Source organism: Euprymna scolopes, chromosome 9 (genome assembly GCF_053919585.1).
Source record: "Euprymna scolopes isolate OS-2025 chromosome 9, ASM5391958v1, whole genome shotgun sequence".
NCBI lineage: Eukaryota > Metazoa > Mollusca > Cephalopoda > Sepiida > Sepiolidae > Euprymna > Euprymna scolopes.
Genome location: NC_136490.1, coordinates 136,414,265 through 136,437,146, shown reverse-complemented (window position 1 = coordinate 136,437,146; position 22,882 = coordinate 136,414,265). Strand labels below are relative to the sequence as shown.

Below are 22,882 nucleotides of genomic sequence, written 5' to 3'. Positions count from 1 at the left end.
CAGCCAATATTAGTTAAGAAAACATTTGCTATCATGGTTTTATTATAGTAAATCATTAAAATATAAAAAAGAAAAAAAATCATATAAAAAAAATTATTAAAAAAAATTATTAAAAAAATTCATATAAAAAAAATCATATAAAAAAAATCATTAAAAAAATTCATATAAAAAAAATCATATAAAAAAAATCATTAAAAAAAATTCATATAAAAATTAAAAAAAGAAATTTTGTTTGCAATCAGTCGTTATTCAAAAAATAAATATTTATTCATGAAACTTAACTTACAATGAATGTGTTTTTTATTCTTGATTTGAATTATAATTTTCTTAACAATTTTTTAAAATTGTCCAATAATTATTTATTACATTTTTTTTATAACAGAAAATTTATTTTTTTCAGTAAATTTTGTATTGAATTATCTTTGCAATAAAATATATTTTTGTTGAAAAAAAAAAAAAATGATCAGCGTTTGCATGAAAAAAAAATCATGAAACTTTCATTTGGCACCTTCCAGCATTTTATGTAAACTGCCTGGACAATTCCCGTGATAGCATGGTCCTTATTCTGCATAAGTAGTTTTCCTCTGTGCCTAAATCAAAACCAAGATTCCATGAACAAAGCTTCTTTCTTAGAAGTGCACGCCTGTGGAACTCTCTTCCATTTGCCTGTTTCCCACCTGATTACAACTTGGATGCCTCCAAGTCGAACGTAATCAAATTCCTGATAAACCGCCCCCTTAAGACACTTTATCAAATCTCCATTACTAACGATTACTACAATATTATCCCATTGATTACTGTACATGCAATAACCCTTATCCCCGAGTGGCTTCCGGGCCTTGATAAGTGGTGACTATCATGTAAAAAAAAAAAAATGTACCAAAAAAAATCAAGTCTGGTGTTTACTTCGCTGCTCGTCATATGAGGGCGATTTTATTTATTTTTCATAATGTTTTAAATTTTTACTAATTTCGATATGACACTGCTAATGTACACATTATAAAACCTAAAAAATTTTATTGTAATTCAATAAATGTTCAGATAATTAAGGTTTAATTTTGTGTTAATTTAGTGTATTTATTTTGCTTTTACCAAAAACTTAGGAAAAACTTTAACATTTTTGGAAAAATTCTTTGAATTGTTCCCCCTATTCTGAGTGGAGCTCTTCAAAAAAAGTATTTTCATGTAAAACTACATTAAAAATTTTTTTTTTTTTATATGCAATTACCATGCACAAGCACTGTCTTCTGTTTTTTATTTATACAACCCCAAAATGTGCTCAAATTTTCTATATATAGCACCAATAGGTTTGTCTGATGTAACCCCTCACCTTCTTTAGATTCATATTAATCAAGTCTATCTGCTTTGCAAAGAATGGATAATACCTGCTTTTTAGCATAGAAAGACTATCAATTGGACAAGTTTCTTAGGATCTCTTTAAAAGAAGCCTTTATTTTATTCTGACATTTTTTCTTTCATTTTTTTTTTTTTTTTTTTTTGTAAGAGTTTTTTGAAGCGACAACAGAGAAATTACAATGAAACTTTACACAGTTGAATTTTTAACTTGTATCTTGTATTCATAGTGTATTTTTTAGATGAAATTATTTCATAAAAAAAAATTTGTTGCTGACAAAAATGATAAACTAATTTCTGCTTTCTTTTTCTTCCAATCTGCAGGGCATGTTAAAGTTGTGCAAGCATTGTATACATACACAGCACAGAATGTAAGTATTTTAATTTTCTGTAAATATTAATATACCATTACACTAATGTTGAACTAATCAATGTTTTCCTGAAGGCTTTTTACTGTATGCTTTAATGACAAAATACATGTTAAAATATTTTTTTCATTCTGGGATTGTGATGTTTTAAAATAAACTCCTTGGAAACAACCAGTGAATTGGACAGAAGATTGTTTTTGGAGGAGAATAGTTTACCTAAGAGGACAGCTCAACAAGTATTTATTTAGATTAGACTTGAAAACTATGTTGTAGTCAGTTGAAAAGCTGCTTCAGAGTATTTTGTTCCACAGATGGTGTTGTATTGTCAGGGGGTATACATGTGTCTTCTAGTGGTTAGATTGTATGAGAGTGTATATACATTTGTATATATGTGTCAGTCATCTATATAATATGTGCGTGTGTTCGTCTGTGACCGTCCAGCATGGTGATTGTCTAATCTAGAGTTTGTGTGTATGTAAATTTAATTACAGTGCATGATGGGACAAGAATGTACATAAATATCTCTACGACGCAAAGGACGAATAACACTTATTTGGAATTTTAATATCTGGCCAATCAAGAATGTATCTGATCCATCTTTGGTCTTATTTGATGCAATTGAAATTCTCAAGAAATGGCAGAGGATCTAGTTTTATTTTCGGCAACTTTTTATTCCAAAGTATTTTTCCCCTTTTGGAAAGTTGCAGTACTGATTCCCTTTATTTGGAACCATCATGATCTGAAGACCATCTCTGTCCTTCTATTGACTTTGACTGACTCAACTAATTTCCACATATTTCAAAAAGACCATCTCCCCTTCTAAATGAAGTCATTAGTATACATTACTAAGATAATCACCTGATCTTTTTACATGTCATTATTTATAAGTTGTCAACTAAATTGTTAAGATAACATTTTTAAGTTGCATTCCTAAATTAATGTGAATAAAAATTTATTCTAAATATTTTGATCATTTTAGTTAACAAAAGTTTTTGAATAATCATAACAATTGTCTACTAGTACACCTTTATACTGTGACTAAAATTTGTACTGCAAGGACTTGTGGGCGACTGAAAAATATAACTGCGAATTGTGTGGGTGACCGAAAAATATGATGGCTGATGGAACGAGAGCATACTACCGCTGTGAAGTAAAATGGTTCTGTTCAAAATTCCATCTAAATTCCCGATTTCGACAGAAACATTCCCAAGTTCAACAAGATACACCTGAAGAAGGTTGAAGGTTATATCAACCGAAACATTGTGCAAATGACACTCAAGATGAAGACAGTTGTCCGAAGATTACAAATAATACGAGAAGCGATTTGTATTTAATAGTTTTTATTACTTCTGCTTGCTTCTTGCTTTTCTAAACTTTTAACGGCTTAAGTGACCATCAGCAGGAGTAAGGATTTAAAGTCTACATGGTGTGCGGCTTTTAAGAAAGTTAGTAGAAATGTTGTTTCATATTACAGTGGAACTGCTTGTATGAAATTAATTGGTTCCAACTTGGCTTTCGTAGTTTCAAATTTTCCTATCCTGGAAATCATCTAGTCTGTTTCAAGCCCTATGAAAACTCATTAAATTTTATAATAAGCGTAAAACCAGAATGAAATAAGAACCAAATAGTGCCTAATCAAACTTTTAATACATTCACCTGCCATTTATTATTTTTTTTTAATTTTTCTTTGACATCTATAAATATAAAAACGAAAATGTATGTATGTGTGTTTGCTTTTTCTGTGTGTCTACAAAAAGGCTTCTTTCAGAGAAGCGGTCGGTTGGTTCACAACTTTTTAGAACTTTTTATATCACATACAAATCGTAATATCTCCCAGTTAACAACGAAGCTCGCCTGTCTATTTAATTTGCTCGATTTCGGGAAGATAAATATTCAATATTTGTCGCTCGCCGCATCTGGGTTAGTCTTTTTCCTATGACATCTTCGGGGGGAAAAAAAAAGCGTTCAGCAGTGAATGAATACTATCCCGCAGTCAAAACTTTACCTCATTTAAAACGGGCACCTGCTAAATCCAACTAATTAAATAAATTCAAACGTGTTTCCGTTAGCATGTCGCGGTGGGGCAATGGTTAACATCACACGTTTTTTTGTTTTTTTTCACACTTTAATTTACAACTTTGCCTCAAGGGTTCGGGTTTGATCCTCATACTTACTTTTTTTTTTTTTAACCAAACACCCGGGCAACGCCGGGTACCCCTTGCTAGTCCAAATATAAAATTCTATTTAAAAAAAAAAAAAATGACTGAGAGGGATTTCATAATTTTTTAAATGTTATTTTCATTGTTACTCGTAAGGTCACGACCTCAACCAAATCTATGTGCATGCAGGCACATGGAAGAAAAAAGAATTTAGTTTCAACCACTGTTCCATCAATGAAATGTTGCATGTGTTTTAATGGTAGGTGCTCCAACAAACTACAAGCCTTTGTACCCCCTTGACGTAAATACCCCCAACAAACCCGACAAGGAGCAAAATCCCACCCCTAAATAGTAGAGATCCCCAGATGTAAGAAAGCTTTCTAATCTAATAGTTTCTTCCTTAGGACTGCTAGACTTTGGAATTCCCTTCCGGGCCCTGCTTCTCTGGCTATACTGACATGCAGAAGTTCAGGTATAATGTAAATTGACATCTTGCTCTTCAACTCCCTACATAGTATCCCTGCAACTTATGTCTCCGATAGTAGCCCCCAAGATCAAAGTGACATTGTGCCTTGTTTGGGGTGAAAATGCAATAAAAAAAAAAAAATTAATAAAATAAATACATAAGAGGAGGCATGTTCTCATTTCGAAACGCTGTGAAAATAACATCCAAGATGAGAATGGTAGTCCGAATAATCCAAATAATATGAATTATCAATCCTTATCTCAAAAATTCAGAAACATAGAAATGTTGTTGTTGCTATTGGAAAGTGAAAAACAAGCAGACAACAATCATGAGTTGCAGTCAAAATGAGTCTTCCAAATCAAACGGCCTCCTTTTTGTTCTATTATTTGAATCGATGAGTAAGTGGATTCACGTTCAACTGAGAATGACAGTAGAGTGAACTATGTAAACTATCTAACCAACTGACCACTATGGCCACAAGTTACTTTTAGACAGTGAATAGCTGCTAAGCCAAAGATATTCAAACTAGTAAATTGTGACGTGTCGCTTCTGTCTGCAATCGTGGTTGTTACAGATTGTTTTCCAGTCAGCTAACATATTTCCTAATTTTCAGCATAGCTGCTACCGGAAGCAGTGACAAGGCAAATCAGTTCCTTCACTTTTATTGTTCTTCAGTATTTCTATTGTGTAGCAATTTATTGAAATAAAATATAAGAAAAATACATTATTGAAAAATATACAATAAAAATTAACAAAAATAATACAATTAGTCTTTATTTGCACTTTTAAGAACAAAATGAAGAAATATGCATATGAGATTATAAAAATGTTGTTTTTTTTTATTTTAAAAATAAATATAAATTTTTTGGAAGTTATATAATAAATATATGTCCATGGAAGTATAAAAATATAATTATTGAAATCCAAATAACAAATGAAATTATTGAAATCAAAATAAAATTCCAAATAGCATAAAAAAAACGTATCCAATACATAATATTCCTAAAATAGTTTAATAGTGTGCTTTTAATAATTCTTAAAAAAAATAAAACTAATTTCAATAATTCTTAATTATAATAAGGCCAAAAAAAAAAAAAACTTTTCAAAGGTTAAACAAAAAAGAATGACCAGAAAAAAATAATTAAAAAAAAAGAGTACATGCATAAGGTAGATAATTTATAGGCATGAGAGAAAAAAAGCGAAGGAACTGATTTCCCTTGTCAACGCTTCCAGTAGCAGGAAGTAGGTTAGCTGACTATAACCATTTTTATTTAGCAGAATTCGCAGGGAGTGTTATATGAAGAAGCACCTAATTCTATATTAGGAGTTTATAAAAGTCTACAAGTTTTTCAGTGGGACAACATAGCCAGATTACATGAAGGAAAGAAAAGGCATAAGAAAGTTCAGCACTCGAAAGATGGTGAGAGGAAGGTGTATCTACTGAAAAGTCTACCGTAGAGAATTTTGTTTCCTTTTCATCCTTACAATGTCATTCAGTTTTGTTGAATGTTTTTTTTTTTTTTTCTTTTCTAATTTTTAGCCAGAAGAGCTTTCATTTGAAGAAGGTGATGTTCTGTACATTACCGAAGAGAATGATTCCGGATGGTGGAAAGGGAAATGTGCTATGAAGAGTGGATTGATTCCAAGTAATTATGGTAAGTCAAATTCTTCAAATGTTTAAAAAGATGAAATTTGCTGCTTCTTCACAATCATACTGCTATGAAAAAAGAAAAAAAGCGCCTCATTTAAATTTTTTCAATCTGTCAATATTTTAAATAGGTATTGCAATTCTGTTGCATTTTGATAACTAGTTATTTTTGCTTTCTTTTTGTTTAAATTTTATTTATTATGCAATAACGTTATGGGTGTTGCTGTAAAAATGTTTAGATGCAGGTGTGTAAAGTTAAGCTTAGTATAGTACATTTCTATGTGAAGTTAAAAATTGGGTAGTGGAATTTTTCAAATGAAATTCAGGTAAGGAATAAGAACCAGTGCACATGGATTAGAAGTAAGATGATCAGTCGAACACGAGCGATACTAAGATTATAATTAAGAATACAAAGAATATGATAAGAATACAAAGAATATGGATAAGAATACAAAGAATATGGATAAGAATACAAAGAATATGGATAAGAATACAAAGATTATGATTAAGAATACAAAGATTATGATTAAGAATACAAAGATTATGAAGAATATGATTAAGAATATAAAGAATATGATTAAGAATATAAAGAATATGATTAAGAATATAAAGAATATGATTAAGAATATAAAGAATATGATTAAGAATATAAAGAATATGATTAAGAATATAAAGAATATGATTAAGAATATAAAGAATATGATTCAGAATACAACGAATATGATTAAGAATACAACGAATATGATTAAGAATACAACGAATATGATTAAAAATATGATTAAGAATTATTTTAAACTTCTACCTGGTCATGACTGGCAAAATGAGGGCAGTCTATTTCCGTGGTTTAAATAAATCTTTCCATTGAAAATTTTGTACTGATTCCACTAATTCAACAAAACAGACCTGAAGAAGATTGGAGCTGATATTGACCGAAACATTGTGAGAATAACACTCAAGATGGGAACAGTCATCTGAATAAACCAAATAATACAATTTATCAATCCTCATATCTAGATGGTAATGTAATGTCTTAGTTAATAAAAAGGAAATTTCTACTTCACAATGAAGGTTATGAATTAACGTGTTTAAGAAAGTGATGTAACAAAACAGGAAATTGAAACAGAATGTGTTGTAGTTGGGAAGCTAGTGTCAACCTCTGGAACAAAACGCACGTTTTCTTGGGATTTTCTTCCTCTCAAAGTAAAGTAGTAGATGGATGGAGTAGAAGGCAATGCAATAATGATGTGTACTCTATCTATATATCTATCTATCTCTTTCTACTTCTCTCTCTCTTTTCTTTTTCTCTCTTTCCCTCTCTCTTTATCTCCCTCTCTTTCAAGTGTCTGTAACTCTATTTTTAGTTGAAGAACACACAGAGATGGTGCAGTATCCAATGCATGAAGCAGCTCGACGAGGCAACTTTCAATTTCTCACTGAATGCATAAAAAATGGAGTAAGTGAAATATAATTTTTTGGCAATGTGGATTTTCATAGTTGAATAGACAACATGACCAACTGATGCTGACGTCACATGCAAACTTAAAATTGTGAAATGCAGATATAGGAACGAAATGCGTTTTTAATAGTTTTTGACGCAAAAAAAAAAAGAAAGCTGATTTTTATTTGTGCGTCTTCTCTTTGTCAAACATATTTTTTTTAATTCGAATATGTAAATAAAATAGTTATTTTGAAATACTTACACTACACTATCGTTTGTTATTTTATATCATTTGATCTATATGTAAATTCCATGAACAAAGCTTCTTTCTTAGAACTGCACGCCTGTGGAATTGTCTTCCATTTTCCTGCTTTCCAGCTGACTACAATATGGTTGTCTTCAAGTCTAACGTAAACAAGTTCTTGATGAGCTGTTCCAGTTGTTAACAAATTTACCGAATTTCCATTACTAACGATTACTATATTGTCCAATTTCTACTGTACACTCTTTAACCCTTATCCTCGTGGCCTTTTGGCCTTGATAAGTGGTGATGCCTATGTAAAAAAAAAAAAAAAAAAATCTCGTCTTGTTTCTGAAGTTAGAAAAGGAGAAGTTGCAACTACATTTTTAATTGTTATTCTTAGAAAAACTAAAAATTAAAAATAATTGAAATAATATTTCTCCAAAATGAACAAATCTCATGCAAACCCATTTGATAAAAGCATCTAATCACAACTTCCTTTTCGTTTTATTCAAATTCTCATTAAATACAAAAGATTTTCGTAAAAAATTGTATGAAAAAGAGAAGAATAAAAGAGTCGATTTTTTATTTTTTTTTATTTTGTGTAAAAAAACTTAAAATGCAGTTAATTAAAGATCCTATATTTGTGTTTTGCAATTTTAAATTGCTATGAGATATCAGCATTGGTAGGCCATGTTGTCTATTCAACTAATGTAAGCCCATATTGCCAATTTTTTTTATTTTTTTAGCAGCAAAAAAGGTGATAAAAGAAACATCCTTTAAAGTTTTTAAAGAATTTGAACAGCCTAGTAATGGGTTTAGTGTGGCATCATATCTGACGTCATTCAAACCTCACCTCTTTCCAATCGTAAACAAAAAGCATATTTTCAAATTGACTTAGTCTCCAAATATTTTTTCCCTATTAAAAAAGACCAAACTATATTTTAAACTATTTGAAAAAGACTGGGTTTTTTATTGGTATCAGAAGCAGTGTCGTGCTAAATCTGTCTCTTTCAGCTGCTAACATAAAATTTCCGTTTTTTTTTTTTTTGTTGTTTGCTTTTTTTTTCTTTATTGTTGATACTAAATATTCTTTGAAACTTTAGTTTGGTAAATTTTGAGCCAACAACATAGGGCAGGTTGATTTGCAACTTTTTTCAGAAAATCAACATGACACTGATGATGATAGTTGGGATTTGATGTGATAAGAACAGATACCAAAAAGTAGATTCCTATCTTGAACAGAAAATTGAGCATTTAATTTTAAAAATCGTGTAGAAAAATGCTGAGAAATCTTTCATTTTCAAAGCATTTTACACAACACCGACTTTGAAAAAATGGAGGCCACTCGAGGATAAGGATTAATAAGTGTACAGTAGTCAATGGGACAATATCGTAGTAATCGTTAATGGAAATTTGGTAAATTGGATTACTTAAGGGGATGACTCATCAAGAACTTGTTTGCATTGGACTTGAAGACGATCATATTGTAGTCAGCTGGAAAACAGGAAAATGGAAGAGAGTTCCACAGGCATGCAGTTCTAAGAAAGAATCTTTGTTCATGGAATCTACGTTTAGTTTTAGGCACAGCAGTGGGGGAAATTATTGATAGTGTTTTCATCTAGACAAGTGTTTTTCATGAAAGTTTGGCGAGGTGGGGGCCATAGATTAGAGCTCAGATGAGCACTTACCATGAAAATAACGATAAAGCAGAGATGGGCTCGCAACGTCTCTTCTGTGGGAAAGGTGGGAAAGAGCTTGCAGGGAAAAGAAAAGGGCATCCCCTTACTAGGCTATGAAGTCTATTTTGAACTCTGTCAAGGCAGGATAGGATGCTTCTAGCAGCTTCTGCTCAGATGTGGCAGCAATAGTCCATCCTTGGCTCTTATACAGGTAGAGAATTGCATCAGCAGTGAGATATCTATTGGAGTGAAATACTGAAATGCCATAGAATTACAGATTGTATAAAACTGTAAACATGAATATTAATATTTATAAGACAATTCCAACCAGATAAAAAAAGCTCAATATGTGAAATAGAGCAATGATATAAATTCTGAGATAAATCGTGTAGAATTACAACGAAATTTATTGTTTAACAAAGGAGTACAAATAATTAAAGCTTTCTCCTTAATCCATGGATTTTCAATGAATGGCTCATCTCATCAGAGGAAATGCTATGAGCAAAATAGATATACTTAATTGTAAGTTTTGCTTATTAGCACATAAATTGAAAATTAAAATTGAAAAGTGTAAAAAGGATACTCCCAGTTGAAATAATGAGGATACAGGAACAGTTGTAAAATTCAATGAATACTGGTATATTCTGGAATAAATTGCGTTTTTTGGTCCCCTGACAAAAGGAGGGTGGACCTGTAAATTCACCCTTGTCCGTTCATACATCCGCACTTTTCTCAATAACTAAGCCTTGGAATTTTTGAAAATTTTGCACAAACAGTAAACATGATACAAGGAAAAAAGTAACAATGGATTTTCTGGGAAAACTCCGGTTGTTCCCCTAGGTGTGCCTTTCAGGTTAAAATGGCTAAAATTGACATTGTTGTGCTTATTAAAAAAAATTGATGCCTTGGATTTTTATACAACTTTCTGAAAATTTGTAACTAACTATATAATTTTCTTTGTTTATACTTTGCGATAACTCTTGAGTGTGTCTCAAGGGCTCTTTTAGTGCTAATAAAAACACTCCATTTTTGGGACTATTTTATCATATTTGTCCAAAATTTTCTGTGGTATGTCTATTTAGCGGTTTTGCCTGGTGCTGAACTTGAATTTAAATATGTTAAGGCCTTGAGGACTTTTGGAGCTAAATGTGGGAGGGGGGGGTAAATGATGGACTTAATCATTTGTTTTTTTTTTGCATAGTGTAAAACTTAAATTTACATATGTTAAGAACTAAAACTGCACTAGGATTTGACGTCCTCTGGGGATTTTTGGGGCTAAATGGGGTGGGTGCTGAACTTAGTCATTTTTTTTATGCCTCGTTCACTGTGCACTCACGGAGGACCATGCAAGCTTCACATTTTTTTTTTTTCTTTTTTAAGCATATTCCAGGCTTGAAAGTAAACTCCAAGTTATGTATAAATCCATTATTTTCAATGTCGTTGAATCCCTTGAAAAGTCATTTAAATAATGTGCAAAATACTGGAATGAATTAACTAAAAAGCAGTTTTTTATGCACTTTTTGCTGATAAATTTCTTCTCTAGTTGATTTATATTAAATTAATGTATATTTTTAAAAATATTTGTTTTTATAGATTATTTTTGTTGTGGTCCTTTGGCCTTTTTTGCTAAAATCATAGCATTATATGTGAGTGATGTTAAAAATAGTTTTCCTTGATTTATCAATTTTTTTTTATGCAAATCATTTTAATAATAATGTTGAAACTATTGCACATATGTAGAGAAAATAGTACAATAAAATTAGAAATTAATAACATCAATAATTAATTTATTATAAACTCTTTAAAAATCGATACACAAATTAACCATTCCAATGATGTTCTTAGATCGTTCGTCTCTAGTATATAAAGATTGTTTCAATTTATTAATTTAAATAACAGTAAGCTGTTTCGACAGTAATATACAACTGGTAGATAAAAACATTTTTGAACTTATTCTTATATATATATATATATATATATATATATATATATAATAAATGGAGCAAAAGGTGGCTTTGTTGCTGGGTTCAAATCTCATGACCAGCAGGAATTGTCACTCCTACACTGCTGATTGTGTATGCATGAAACATACATTAGTGTCTGTAAGTAATTAAATAATTATTTAATTATATATATTTATTATTTAATTACATAAAGACACAAAAACCACATTTTTCTCCCTTTGCTATATATATATATATATATATATATATATATATATATATTTAAAGAAGATTAGAACAATAGTCTAAAGAGCTGAGTGCATTTTAATGTAACAGTGAAATTACTAGTTTAATTAAAATACAGGAAATAGAAAGTGCTCGTTGTAATTTAGATATATAATAAGCTTGATAGTTAAATGTCCTAGAGCTAATTCAATATTAAGTAATGTGATTGATAATTTAAAATTTAAAAATCAAATTTTAATTAAATTAAAAATCCGTTTCATAAGAAGGAACAACAACAAAATCAATATATATATATATATATATATATATATATATGTATGTAGATGTTATTTGTTTTTGTTCTTGCGATACGTTTTGAATGAATTCATTTATTTATGAAAGTATATTTTAACCTAAATGTGAATTGGGAATAATTTTCCCTTTAACCAATTTGGTACCCCCACATGGGGAGCGGTATATATATTATTTTTTAAATATAATTATCCACTGACACGTGTTTCGTCGTCTATGACGTGGCTGAATCTAGTGAGATTTCGAATCTTGCTAGATTCAGCCACTCTGATGAGTCGTAGTGGATAATTATATTTTAAAAATAATATATACTAGCAGGCCACCTGACATTGTCCGGTCGTAAAATATATTTAAATATGATATTTTAATTTATGTAGATTTCATATTTATTATTATAGAGCAAATTCTCTATTTAATATTATATTGTACTTAATATATATAGTAATGATTTCAAAAGTTTTTTTACAAAAAAATGACTTTGGTGCCATTAGCTGGACTTGAAACCAAAACATTCAGCACTAGCCATAGTCATTATTTAGTGCTTCAGCCTTTGTTACTGTCTGATGGATAAAAATGCTAAAAATTTAGCAACTTCAAGCTAAAACTGTATATGTACGCATGTTTAGAAGATAGTCGATTTACTTCTGCCAAGGTCAACTGTTTTTTTTGTTTTTGTTTTTCAATTTTGACTATTTTTACAGGCTAGAAACCAAATCAAAAGTGTTCCTGAGATCCAAATACCCTATACATCAAGTTTCAAGTCTGTAGACCAAATATATATATATATATATATATATATATATATATATATAACATGTCCATTATGCTAGAACGTTTTCATCATAAATTCTACACAATTATGCCCAATGTAGAAACTAAGCATAAAAAGAATAAAGCATAATAGTTAAATGAAACCAATCGTCTAATAAGAAACTATAAAAATGAATAATTAACGGAATTAATTTCAAAGGAATATGCAAATTAGTTAATCTTTATCAAGTCGCCGCATATCCATGACTGAGTATGTTAAGAAGTTTGTTTTAATTTTTAAATGGAAAAAGTGGACTTTCTAATATCAAAGTGAGAAAAAAAACTCAACTTTATAGGTATATAGATATTTATTGCTTTCTTTTTCTTTCCTCATTTTATCTAGGTGTCCGTAAATGCCCTGGATAAATCTGGCAGCACCCCTGTCCACTGGGCATCCCATGCAGGACACATACAATGCCTTGAAGCTCTACTTGCTGTTAATAATATTGAAATCAATGTCCAGGTAACTTTTTCTTTTTCTTTGTTTAGGATGACTCTCCCCCTCCCCAATAAAATGTCACCTAAGGAATTGTTAATAAAATACGGTACTTGTGCAGAATTTGAATCAGATGTAACAAAGCATAACAACACTACTGAAGGAAAATACTGAAGAAAACATTTAAATATTATAAAATCACCAGAAAAAAATATAACAAAAATGAAAAAGAAACCATCTACTGTAACGATTTGCATTTTGTTTTTTTGTTGTTACTTATTTTTTTCACTTAAAAAAATTAGTAAGTTGTATTTTTTTCCCAACCATTTTTTTTTTTTTTTTTTGTCAAACAAAATTGAACAAAATTAATAAGAAAACCAATTTTTTTGTATTTTTCATTTTTTTTTGAACAAAAGTTAAAAACAAAAAAAAAACGCTTTTTTATGCTTTTTTAAAAAAAATTTTTGCATTTTTTCATTATTTTTGTAACTAATGTAAAGTAAACTTTTTTTTGGTTTTTTTTCTTTTCATGAATATTTTTTTTCCCGTCGGTGGGGCTGGGCAACCATTTTTTTTTTTTTTTTTTTTTTTTTTTTAACTGAATTAAATTAAGACAGCCAAGATATTCCATTTTTCTATGGTCGCATCAGATGATATCAAAGTGGGATGAGAATAGACAGCAGATGTGGCAGAAACTTTGCCAACCAGGTAGCTTTCCAATATATGGTTTAAAATGGAGACAAAAGGATTATGACCAAATTTCTCTCTCCACATAAACTCGAAAAGATAACTGGAGAAGCTCCCGGCTGGTCCCACATTCTTTTTTTATTCTGTTAGTCCACGTGATTCATGGTTGCCTTGATGTCAGGGTCAACAAAGTGAAGACTGTGATTTACTGTTAAGTAGTGAAACCCTTCTCCTCCCAATCTCATAAGCTTTCCAGCAGTATGGCATGACCATGACCATGGTCCCCAGCAGAATATACTCTTGTAGAATAAGAAGGAGGATTTCAGCATTCCTATTTGGGATCATGATGAGGAAACCCTCCTTCTCTATGGGGTCATAGCCACAGAACGCCCAAAGCAGTTTGAGGAGTCGGCCGATGTGTTTGCGACGGTTAAATAGCAACTCTTCAATTTTGACATTATGCCTCAGGCCACCAATATACCGGGTATATCTTAGGAAATAATCCCAGCCTATGTCGCATAGGAAGTTCTTCCAGTCCGCAGTGGTATGCCCAAACCCCAACCTACATGCTTTCATGAGATTCTTCTGACTTGCCATCTCATAGACCCACAAATTTTAGCACTGTCAAGATTTTCAGTTTGGCATGCTGGAAAAACATGCCAGTCCTTATCGTCATCAATCGCTGGCTTTGCGTCTTGGTTCACCTCCAACCACATCCATCTTTAACGGATCCTCTTTTGACAATAATGCACCTCTCGCCACAGGACACTCAATTTTTCTTTGCAGTGATTAATCGTTTTGTTTGACAATATGAAATATCTTTCGGTGTCTACAACTGTTGAATCAAGGTGGCGATATTCATCTTGTATAAAGTTGTTAGGAACAGCTGTTTGAGGGTGTGTTGTTAACTTAATTTATTGATTTTTTTTCTTTCTTTTTCTTTCAATATTTTCCCCAAAGATTGTCTGCTCCTTGATTGGCTGATTGGCATCTTATGTCAGATTACAGTCAAAACCAAGCGCATGACATGTTCCGAGCAAAGCTGAGCAGACGGTTAGTTACGTCTGGTTCAAATTCTGCACAAGTATCATAAAATTTACAATCCTTTCTGTAATTTAGTACAAACAAATTTAATTTCTGAATTTGACTAATCCAAGTTTGTCATGAGTGTTGAACAGCCTTTGTTTTATCGCTGTTCAATAGATATGATGTACAAAATTGTCAATAACTTTGATACCCTCCTGATTTTGACTGTGATAACCCACTTCAGTTCAGGAATAGTCTGGGGATTCTTTTGACAAGCATCTTTCGAAATAAACCCGCAGATAAAAATCTGGAAGATTAAGATTGGTAAGTGTGAAGCCCAAGATAAGCGGTAAAACAGAAACCGGTTCTTGTCCAGAATTATCCCTACATTAAAAAACAAAAATAAAGAAAAATCTGTATTCTGTACATAATTGTGACAAAAATGAAAATATATTCCAAAAATCGATGTAAGTTGATCAGTAGTTTAATTTTTAAATAAGAAAATCAAATTTTATGAGTATTCGAGAAGTGACTGTCTTGCCCACCATTTCGAAAAATATCTCAACAAATAAAGGGAGATAACTCAATAAGTATTAAAACCTGTGAGATTTATGTTATGTTTACAAATTCTCATTAATTGCTTAAAAATGATTTTCTTTATAAAAAAAATAAAACTACTTGATCAATCTGCGTGATTTTTGGAATGTGATATTTTTGTTTTGTTAATTGTACATACATCATACAGATTTTTCTTTATTTTTTTTTTTTTTTTAGTTGGGAGGAATTCTCAATAAGAACTAAGAAACTAAACTGAAACTTTGTTAAAGATTTTTGAATTGAACAAAGATTTGGTAGTGGAATGTGCACATTTATAAAACTTGGAAAAATAAAACCTATTATATATTTGCTGCGGTCGGTCATCCAATATGTTTTCGATCTGTATAATTTCATTTTTATAATGTCTCGATATATACACTTGGCAGCGAAATAAAACACACACAGCTGGGTTATAAAATATTTTGTTTGTTCAATGACAACCTTTTCGATTTCAGCATGACATCAGTGAAGGCATGTGGTGGGGGTGTGGCTGCTTAGCAGTTAAGAAAAATCTGTCGCTTGTCCTGCCTGTAGTTACCACTCTCTGCTTCCCATTGTCTGCTGTCTCTGTTTTATTGGGACAGATGACATCAAAACATTCTACCACGCATTGTCTTGAAATGTCGGTCAGATAAAAACTAAAATATTTAAGAATAACTAATTTTTAAAATTTTATTCAAATTTTCAGAACCGGCTTGGTGATACTCCTTTACATTCAGCTTCATGGAAGGGTCACGTAGAAGCAGTGAAGATGCTAATTGAAAAAGGTTGGTCTTAATAATCATTGGCTGTACATATCTAGTGTTGTCTGAGAGGTTTTTTTTTGTTTTTTGTTTTTTATACTTTCCTTTCTTACATCGACACATCCCTTCGATGCCTCCATTCAGTCTTGAAAGACAAAGGATACCCCCTGTACGGGCAGCTGCACATGAAATTGTGAGACAAGAATTGCGCAATCTCCAACCACACCTCTCCTGAATTGTCACTGTTTGAGTCCAGTGACAAGGAAAAGTCCAGGATGACTGGAAATGATGCTGAGACAAGCGGAGAGAACATGCAACACCTAGAAGTCCCAAATGGTCATCCATTTAGTGTTGTATATTGATTTATATTTGAAGAGATGATATATTAAAACGCGTCATGTGTTATCTAGTGGATGTAAGATATTGTTCTTTTAACAGACAGATAATAAACGTATAAATCCTATGTATGTTGTTTAGCCAGGAGGACATGATATTGACGTGTAAACTGAGTCATGTTGTGTCAGACTTATCACATGGGATATTTTTACAGTTCATATGTAAGAAGAATAATATATGCTACATACCTTTTTTCTTGAAGAGTTCTTCTGTATCTTTCTGCTGCTCCGTGACGAACCATGAAACGATCAGCACCATCCAATTGAGACATCTGTTCTTATTTGTGAAACCATAAAACAACTCTTTATATTTTTATAATATAAATTTATTACAGTTGTCTCAAATGGTTTTCACAGGATCTGCAGTTCATCTACATGTTCTATTCTTACAGCTCGCTCCCTAGCTGTCTGTCCACCCCTGTCTAGACCATCTGTCCACTTTGGTGGTCAAAACTCAACTCTCTGAATCTCTCCAAAACTAACTACATCACGTGTTCTTTTACGTCACCTAATTACGTGTCTCAGACCAACCTAATATCCACAGCTAGTTATTTGTTTATTCAAAACCCCAAAATAATGTTTACATCTATTTTCTATTTTCACATTCCTTTTGCGATTCACACGTCAATCATTTCTTCCCCAATTAAATTGTTTATTCTTCTAATCGTAATAACTGATCCAGCGACCATCCGTCACTCAAATCAATTAATAAGGATACAATAACAATAATAATAATGTTTTGACCATTGACCCCGCTTGCCACAGTTAACAGATACTACGCTATGATCACAGCCTAAAGAGTCATAACATTACATTAGTACTGACCAAGTCCAACGTTGCTTACATCCCTATGCTTGTTTATAACATGGCATGGACACATGTATGCAAATTCATGTGAGAGACATCACCAATAGGGAAAAATAAAGACTTTTAAAAAGGAGATTGTGTTAGAGATGAGATCATGTGAGAGACATGGATTGATGTTCGAGAAGAGGATCACGCGAGGGACGTCATAGCGGTAACATAACAATGAGAAAATAAATGTTGTTCCTATCTAATTTCCTCCCCATGAGGGCAGAGTTAGACACAAGGTCGGTTTTTAATGAGGGGAAATCCAGCTCCCCAAAAAAGAGGTACCTTGGGAAGGAACAAAAATAAAAATTGTCTCGGACATGAAAGATTTCTCCTCCATTGACCAAGGACAAAAGCTGAAGTATTACAAAGAAAAAGCTAGTTGAAGTTTTTTTTTATTCTTTGTCTACTTTGCGACTGAGCCATACAACGTGTTGGTTCACGAGCAAGGTAACATTTTTTTTACATGTATTTTAATGGAATGTGCTCTGATGAACTCCTTGCATTTTTGCCTTCTCGATGTACGTATTTAACCAAACTTGTATCAATAATGACTTTTTATATATATACATACAATATTTTGTTATTTCGAAGGCCCATGATGTCATAAAGTTGCTGTTGGTGAAACGGCTATCACATTAACTTTTTTCACTTTTCCTCTTTTGCATTACAGGTTCGGGCTGCCTGCTTACTGCGCCTAATTTTTTTTTTTTTTTTTTTTTTTCGCTTGTGCAGGCACTTACTGCTATTTTGATTAAAGAAAAGTTGTTGGGGGGGGGGCTCAATAGCCTTAGTATACCACCTCTCTCCACCTGGGCAACGCCAGGTACCCCCACTAGTATTTTAATAAAAGTAGAAAAGCAAAACACGGTGCAAATAAATATACTACTGGGCAACATTGGGGAGAGAAAGCTAGTATATATATATATATATATATATACACACACACACACACACTTCAGAATAAAATTATCTAACAATCAACTGGTATAGAAACCTGTGATTATAAGTCTTACAAGATATTACTGGCAGTAATATTCTATAAGTACTATCCTACCTAAATAAAAATTGCTCGATATACAAGATAGAGCAAATAAATCAAATTTTAGTTATTCAACAAATTTAAAAATTTATGACGTGAAATGTTTGAATTTCAAATCAAAAGATTTTTATTATTCTATGTAAGACAAAGATATATATAGTAATCCACAAACTGTTTCATTGTAAACTACGAGAGAGTGCTCTATTTACTTATTTATTTACAAAGAGCTTTGCATTATCGCTAATAGTAGGTTACCACAATGCTCAACCCAAGAAAAGAGTACGAGTTCATCTACAGAAAGTTGATATAAGAACTAAGGTGAAGTGCAGGCAGTTTTTAGCAGGAGTCCAAAGAAAAAGCTAAAATAAATTCCGAACGTTAATCTTTGTCCATTTGCTTTTTTTATTTCCAACTCATGAGTTGTTTTTGTTGTTTGACTCTCGTTTGTAGGGGCCACCACGGATGTGAAAAATAAAGATGGCAAGTTACCTAGTGATCTGACAACTAACTCGGATATCTTAGTTCTTTTACAAACTTCAGGTAAAAATAAAATTTTTAAATTATTTACAAAAAAAAAGGTTTTATGAACTAATAATTTTTCTCTTTCCTGAGTTTCTTATCTTTGTATGTTTGATTATTATATTTTTATTGGGATGGAAGGATGGTGTGAGTGAGAGAGAGAGTGATAATATGCACCAATTATGAGGATTCCAAATTGGTATTTATTTCTGAGTACATATCGTGTTAAGAAAAGAAAAATGTAATATGTCCGTCATGGAATGTTACTACCAAAATGGCAAGTTAATCCAAGGTTTTTGATCAATACTGTCGTGAAATAAATCAGTTTATAACATTATATAATCAATTCTTAATACTGCAATATTTTAAGTTATAAATTTATTATATTTTTACTAGAATATCTTGTCCTTTACTTTTCCATGTTTAAGCTTAACCATATTATTTTTCATGCTCACATTTTTCTAGTGTCATAACTAATATATAGTATTATTGAATTTATTTTTATTTATACAAACATTATTGGTTACATATGTGCATACATGTTTCAGCTGTGATTTCTTTGAAAGCCAGTGTCATCATATATATATTGTTTTACTTAAATAGTATACATTATAATGTCTTATTGAGAATACCCGGAATTCATGAAAAATAAAATCTGACTAGTCACCACAGAAATATTCGTCAGCCTCCTTTTGGTATCAAAGATTCCAAAGATGGGTTTTCAAAATCTTCAATACCAAAGATAGACTGATGAATCTTTCAGTTTTGATTAGCTAGATTTTATTCTTCATGCTGATGCTACCAGATTAGGCTGTCTGAAGATATTGGCTTCAAGAGACGAAATGCATCTAACATTGATGCTTTTCGTTTGTCTGCTCCCTTTTGCAAAACTTAATTATGTTCTACAAAACCAAAAACAAAAACAACCCATCTTTTCCCCCTTTCTCTATCTCCCCCACTGCCTGACTGGTTTCCTAACTTAAAATGTACCAAACATTAATACTGTAACCCTTTTCCCTCTCCCATTGCAAAACTCATTCATGTTTTGCAGGACAGGGAACAAAAACGATAAAATCCACTATAAAACAACCAAACCAAACACTACAAACTAGTGATTGAAGATACAAAAAGCTTGAAGATACAAAACCTTCTTCAAAATAACTGGATGCAACATGAATACTATTTCTGAAATAACTGGATTCGGCATTAAATAACCTGAAAAGGGTTGATATGCCATAAAACAACCAAACCAAACTCTACAAATAAATATTTGAAGATATAAAGAACTTGAAGCATAAAAACTGTTTTCAAAATAACTGTATTCGGCATTAAATAACCCGGAAAGGGTTGACATGCTGTAAAACAAAACGACTAAACTAAATTATTTTTCATGAAATCCGGATATCCTCAATTACAGTATCCTATTGAGGATACCCATATAAAGTGACTTTGTTGAAATCTCCCAACCAACAGTAATTATCATTTCCTATTTTGATGATTGCATTAGCATGAAACATTAGTGTCTAAATGTATAAAAGTTATTTATAAAAAAAAATAGTTATAAAGCCCATTTAAAAAAATTAAAGTTGACCCCTCTTTAGGGAATTAACAAGAAATTAAATTTAGCGAATATGCAACATTCTTTCTCCCTGTTGTTGATTACTCTCTGACTGTTTACAATGTCTGTGAGTATAAAAATATTTATTTTTAAAAAATTAAAGTAAACGACACACTGATGAGTTTTTAAAACACAAAATTCTTGTCTATTGAAGCTACTAATAACGGTATCCCGGTAATAAAACTGCATTTACTGCTTTTTTTTAAATTAAATTAGTATTGATTTTTTTTTTTAAATTCCATCAGGATGCACTTCTCATTAGTTAATGTATTTTAAGCATAAATATATGACATAAGTAAATATAAATGTATGAAACAAATTATATAACATATATATCATACATATATATGAAATATATATGTATGATATATACGTTAAATATAAAATGTTATTTATGAAATATATATATATATATATATATATATATATGAAATGTTTATAAAATAAGTATAAGTATATGAAATAAATATGTAGGGAAATATAAAGTATAAATGTATGAAATAAGTATAAATGTATGAAGTAAAAAAGTATAAATGTATGAAATAAGCATAAATGTATGAAGTAAATAGGCATAAATGTATGAAATAAGTATAATTTTATGATATAAGCATAAATGTATGAAATGAAATAAGTATAACTGTGAAATAAATAAGCATAAATGTATAATATATAAATGCATAAAATATGAATTGAATAATTATATTTTTTCTCTTTGTTTTATGTCTTTTCAGATAATTGTCAAGATGCAGATGATTATTTGAATGATTCAGAAGAATCAGATTCAGATTAAAGAAACTGTTAATGCCTTTTTGGAAATGAATGTCTAGATTGCAGTTCGTGTCTGCGCGTGTGTGTGTGTGTGTGTGTGTGTGTGTAAACCAATAACTCAAATGAAGGGCAATTTTTAACATTTTTCTTTTATATAATAATCATATATTATTTTTAAACTTTGAGAATCTCTTAAGCATGAATCCAAAGGAGACAACATAAAAAATTCTGGTACAAGTCAGTTTAACCTAAATTGAAAAGAAAAATCTTTGATATACGAGCTACCCATCATGGAACGAAAATGTCATATTCCAAAAATCACAAATTGATCAAGTCCATTTCTTTTTTTAAATTTTTATTTATAGAAAATAATTTTTTTTTTTGCAATTTTTATAGTAAATCATAGTCATTACAAGGCTGATTCTGATTTCAGTAGTTCAAATTGAGTTATCTTTTATTTATTATACATGGTGGATCAAAACACAACCTCTGGCTTCCTCACAAAATGTGATTTTCTTGATTAATTTACAGGTTTTTTTGAATAAGACATTTTTATTCCATGACAGATACATACATCATAAAGATTTTTCTGTATTTTATTTTTAATTAGATTGAACTCTAGACCTGCACTGAAATTCTATTTATACATTGCTGATAAAACCACAAAAGATTTACTCATATTTAAAATTAGTTAAAAAGCAAAATATGATGAAATTTAAAAAAAAACTATTTGTCTTAGAAATGATCGTACACCAAAAATATTGTTAATGTCGAATAATTTTGTTTGTATCAATTGAATATTTCAATTTTCAAACAGGAAATTATGTTGATATTATAAAATCTTTTGTAAGAAACTGTAATTTGAGGAAGTTTTATTAATTAATGCCTAATATCCCTTTTTAAAATTTCATAATAAAATTGGAAGTACCTGAATTTTCACAAAGGGCTTTCGCCCCTTCTTTGCATTAAACTAAATTCAACTTGCATTACCACTCTTATGTCTATCAGCTGTATTCCAAAATTTTCAAAATATTATATAGATATATATATTTTGTTAATGTTTTTTTTTTTTTTAGATGAGGTTAAGTATCGCCTTCGCCTTGAAGATTGTTTTACTTAGAAAATTGTCTATATTTATTTGGACGTAGATAAATAATACTTATTTATTTTTTTATTATTTTTAAAACCGTAATCTCTGGACATGCATATATATATATATATATATGGGATTAGAACAAGAGTCTAAAGAGCAGAGTATATTTTAATGTATTAGCAAATTCATTAATACAATTAAAATAAAAGAAAACAGTGCTCATTGTAATGTAGATACATAATAAGCTGGATAGGTCCTAGAGCTATTTTAATATTGACTAAGATGATTGATAATTTATAATTAAAATTAAAAATCTGTTTCATAAGAAAGAACAAACAAAATCAATAAATTGTACAGTCGTTTCGGAAACGATGTTTTTATTGTGATAGACAGTGAGTCTTGGACAATAATTTTATGATATAGTTTTTTTAAACAAAGTCTCCTCATCAGCAAACATATTG

The 22,882-nt window shown here is 30.7% G+C and overlaps 1 protein-coding gene across 1 annotated transcript in view; it reads left to right on the top strand.

The window, feature by feature from the left end:
* LOC145284863 (osteoclast-stimulating factor 1-like) overlaps positions 1-22,184 on the top strand; it is a 53,385-nt gene extending 31,201 nt beyond the window's left edge. The window contains exons 2-8 of the mRNA XM_080133866.1: positions 1,678-1,724; positions 5,887-6,001; positions 7,356-7,447; positions 12,989-13,108; positions 16,080-16,158; positions 18,874-18,963; positions 21,292-22,184. Coding sequence (XP_079989992.1) covers positions 1,678-1,724; positions 5,887-6,001; positions 7,356-7,447; positions 12,989-13,108; positions 16,080-16,158; positions 18,874-18,963; positions 21,292-21,350 — 602 coding nt within the window. The 3' untranslated portion in view covers positions 21,351-22,184. The remainder of the gene's footprint in view (positions 1-1,677; positions 1,725-5,886; positions 6,002-7,355; positions 7,448-12,988; positions 13,109-16,079; positions 16,159-18,873; positions 18,964-21,291) is intronic.
* Positions 22,185-22,882: the final 698 nt, after the last annotated feature.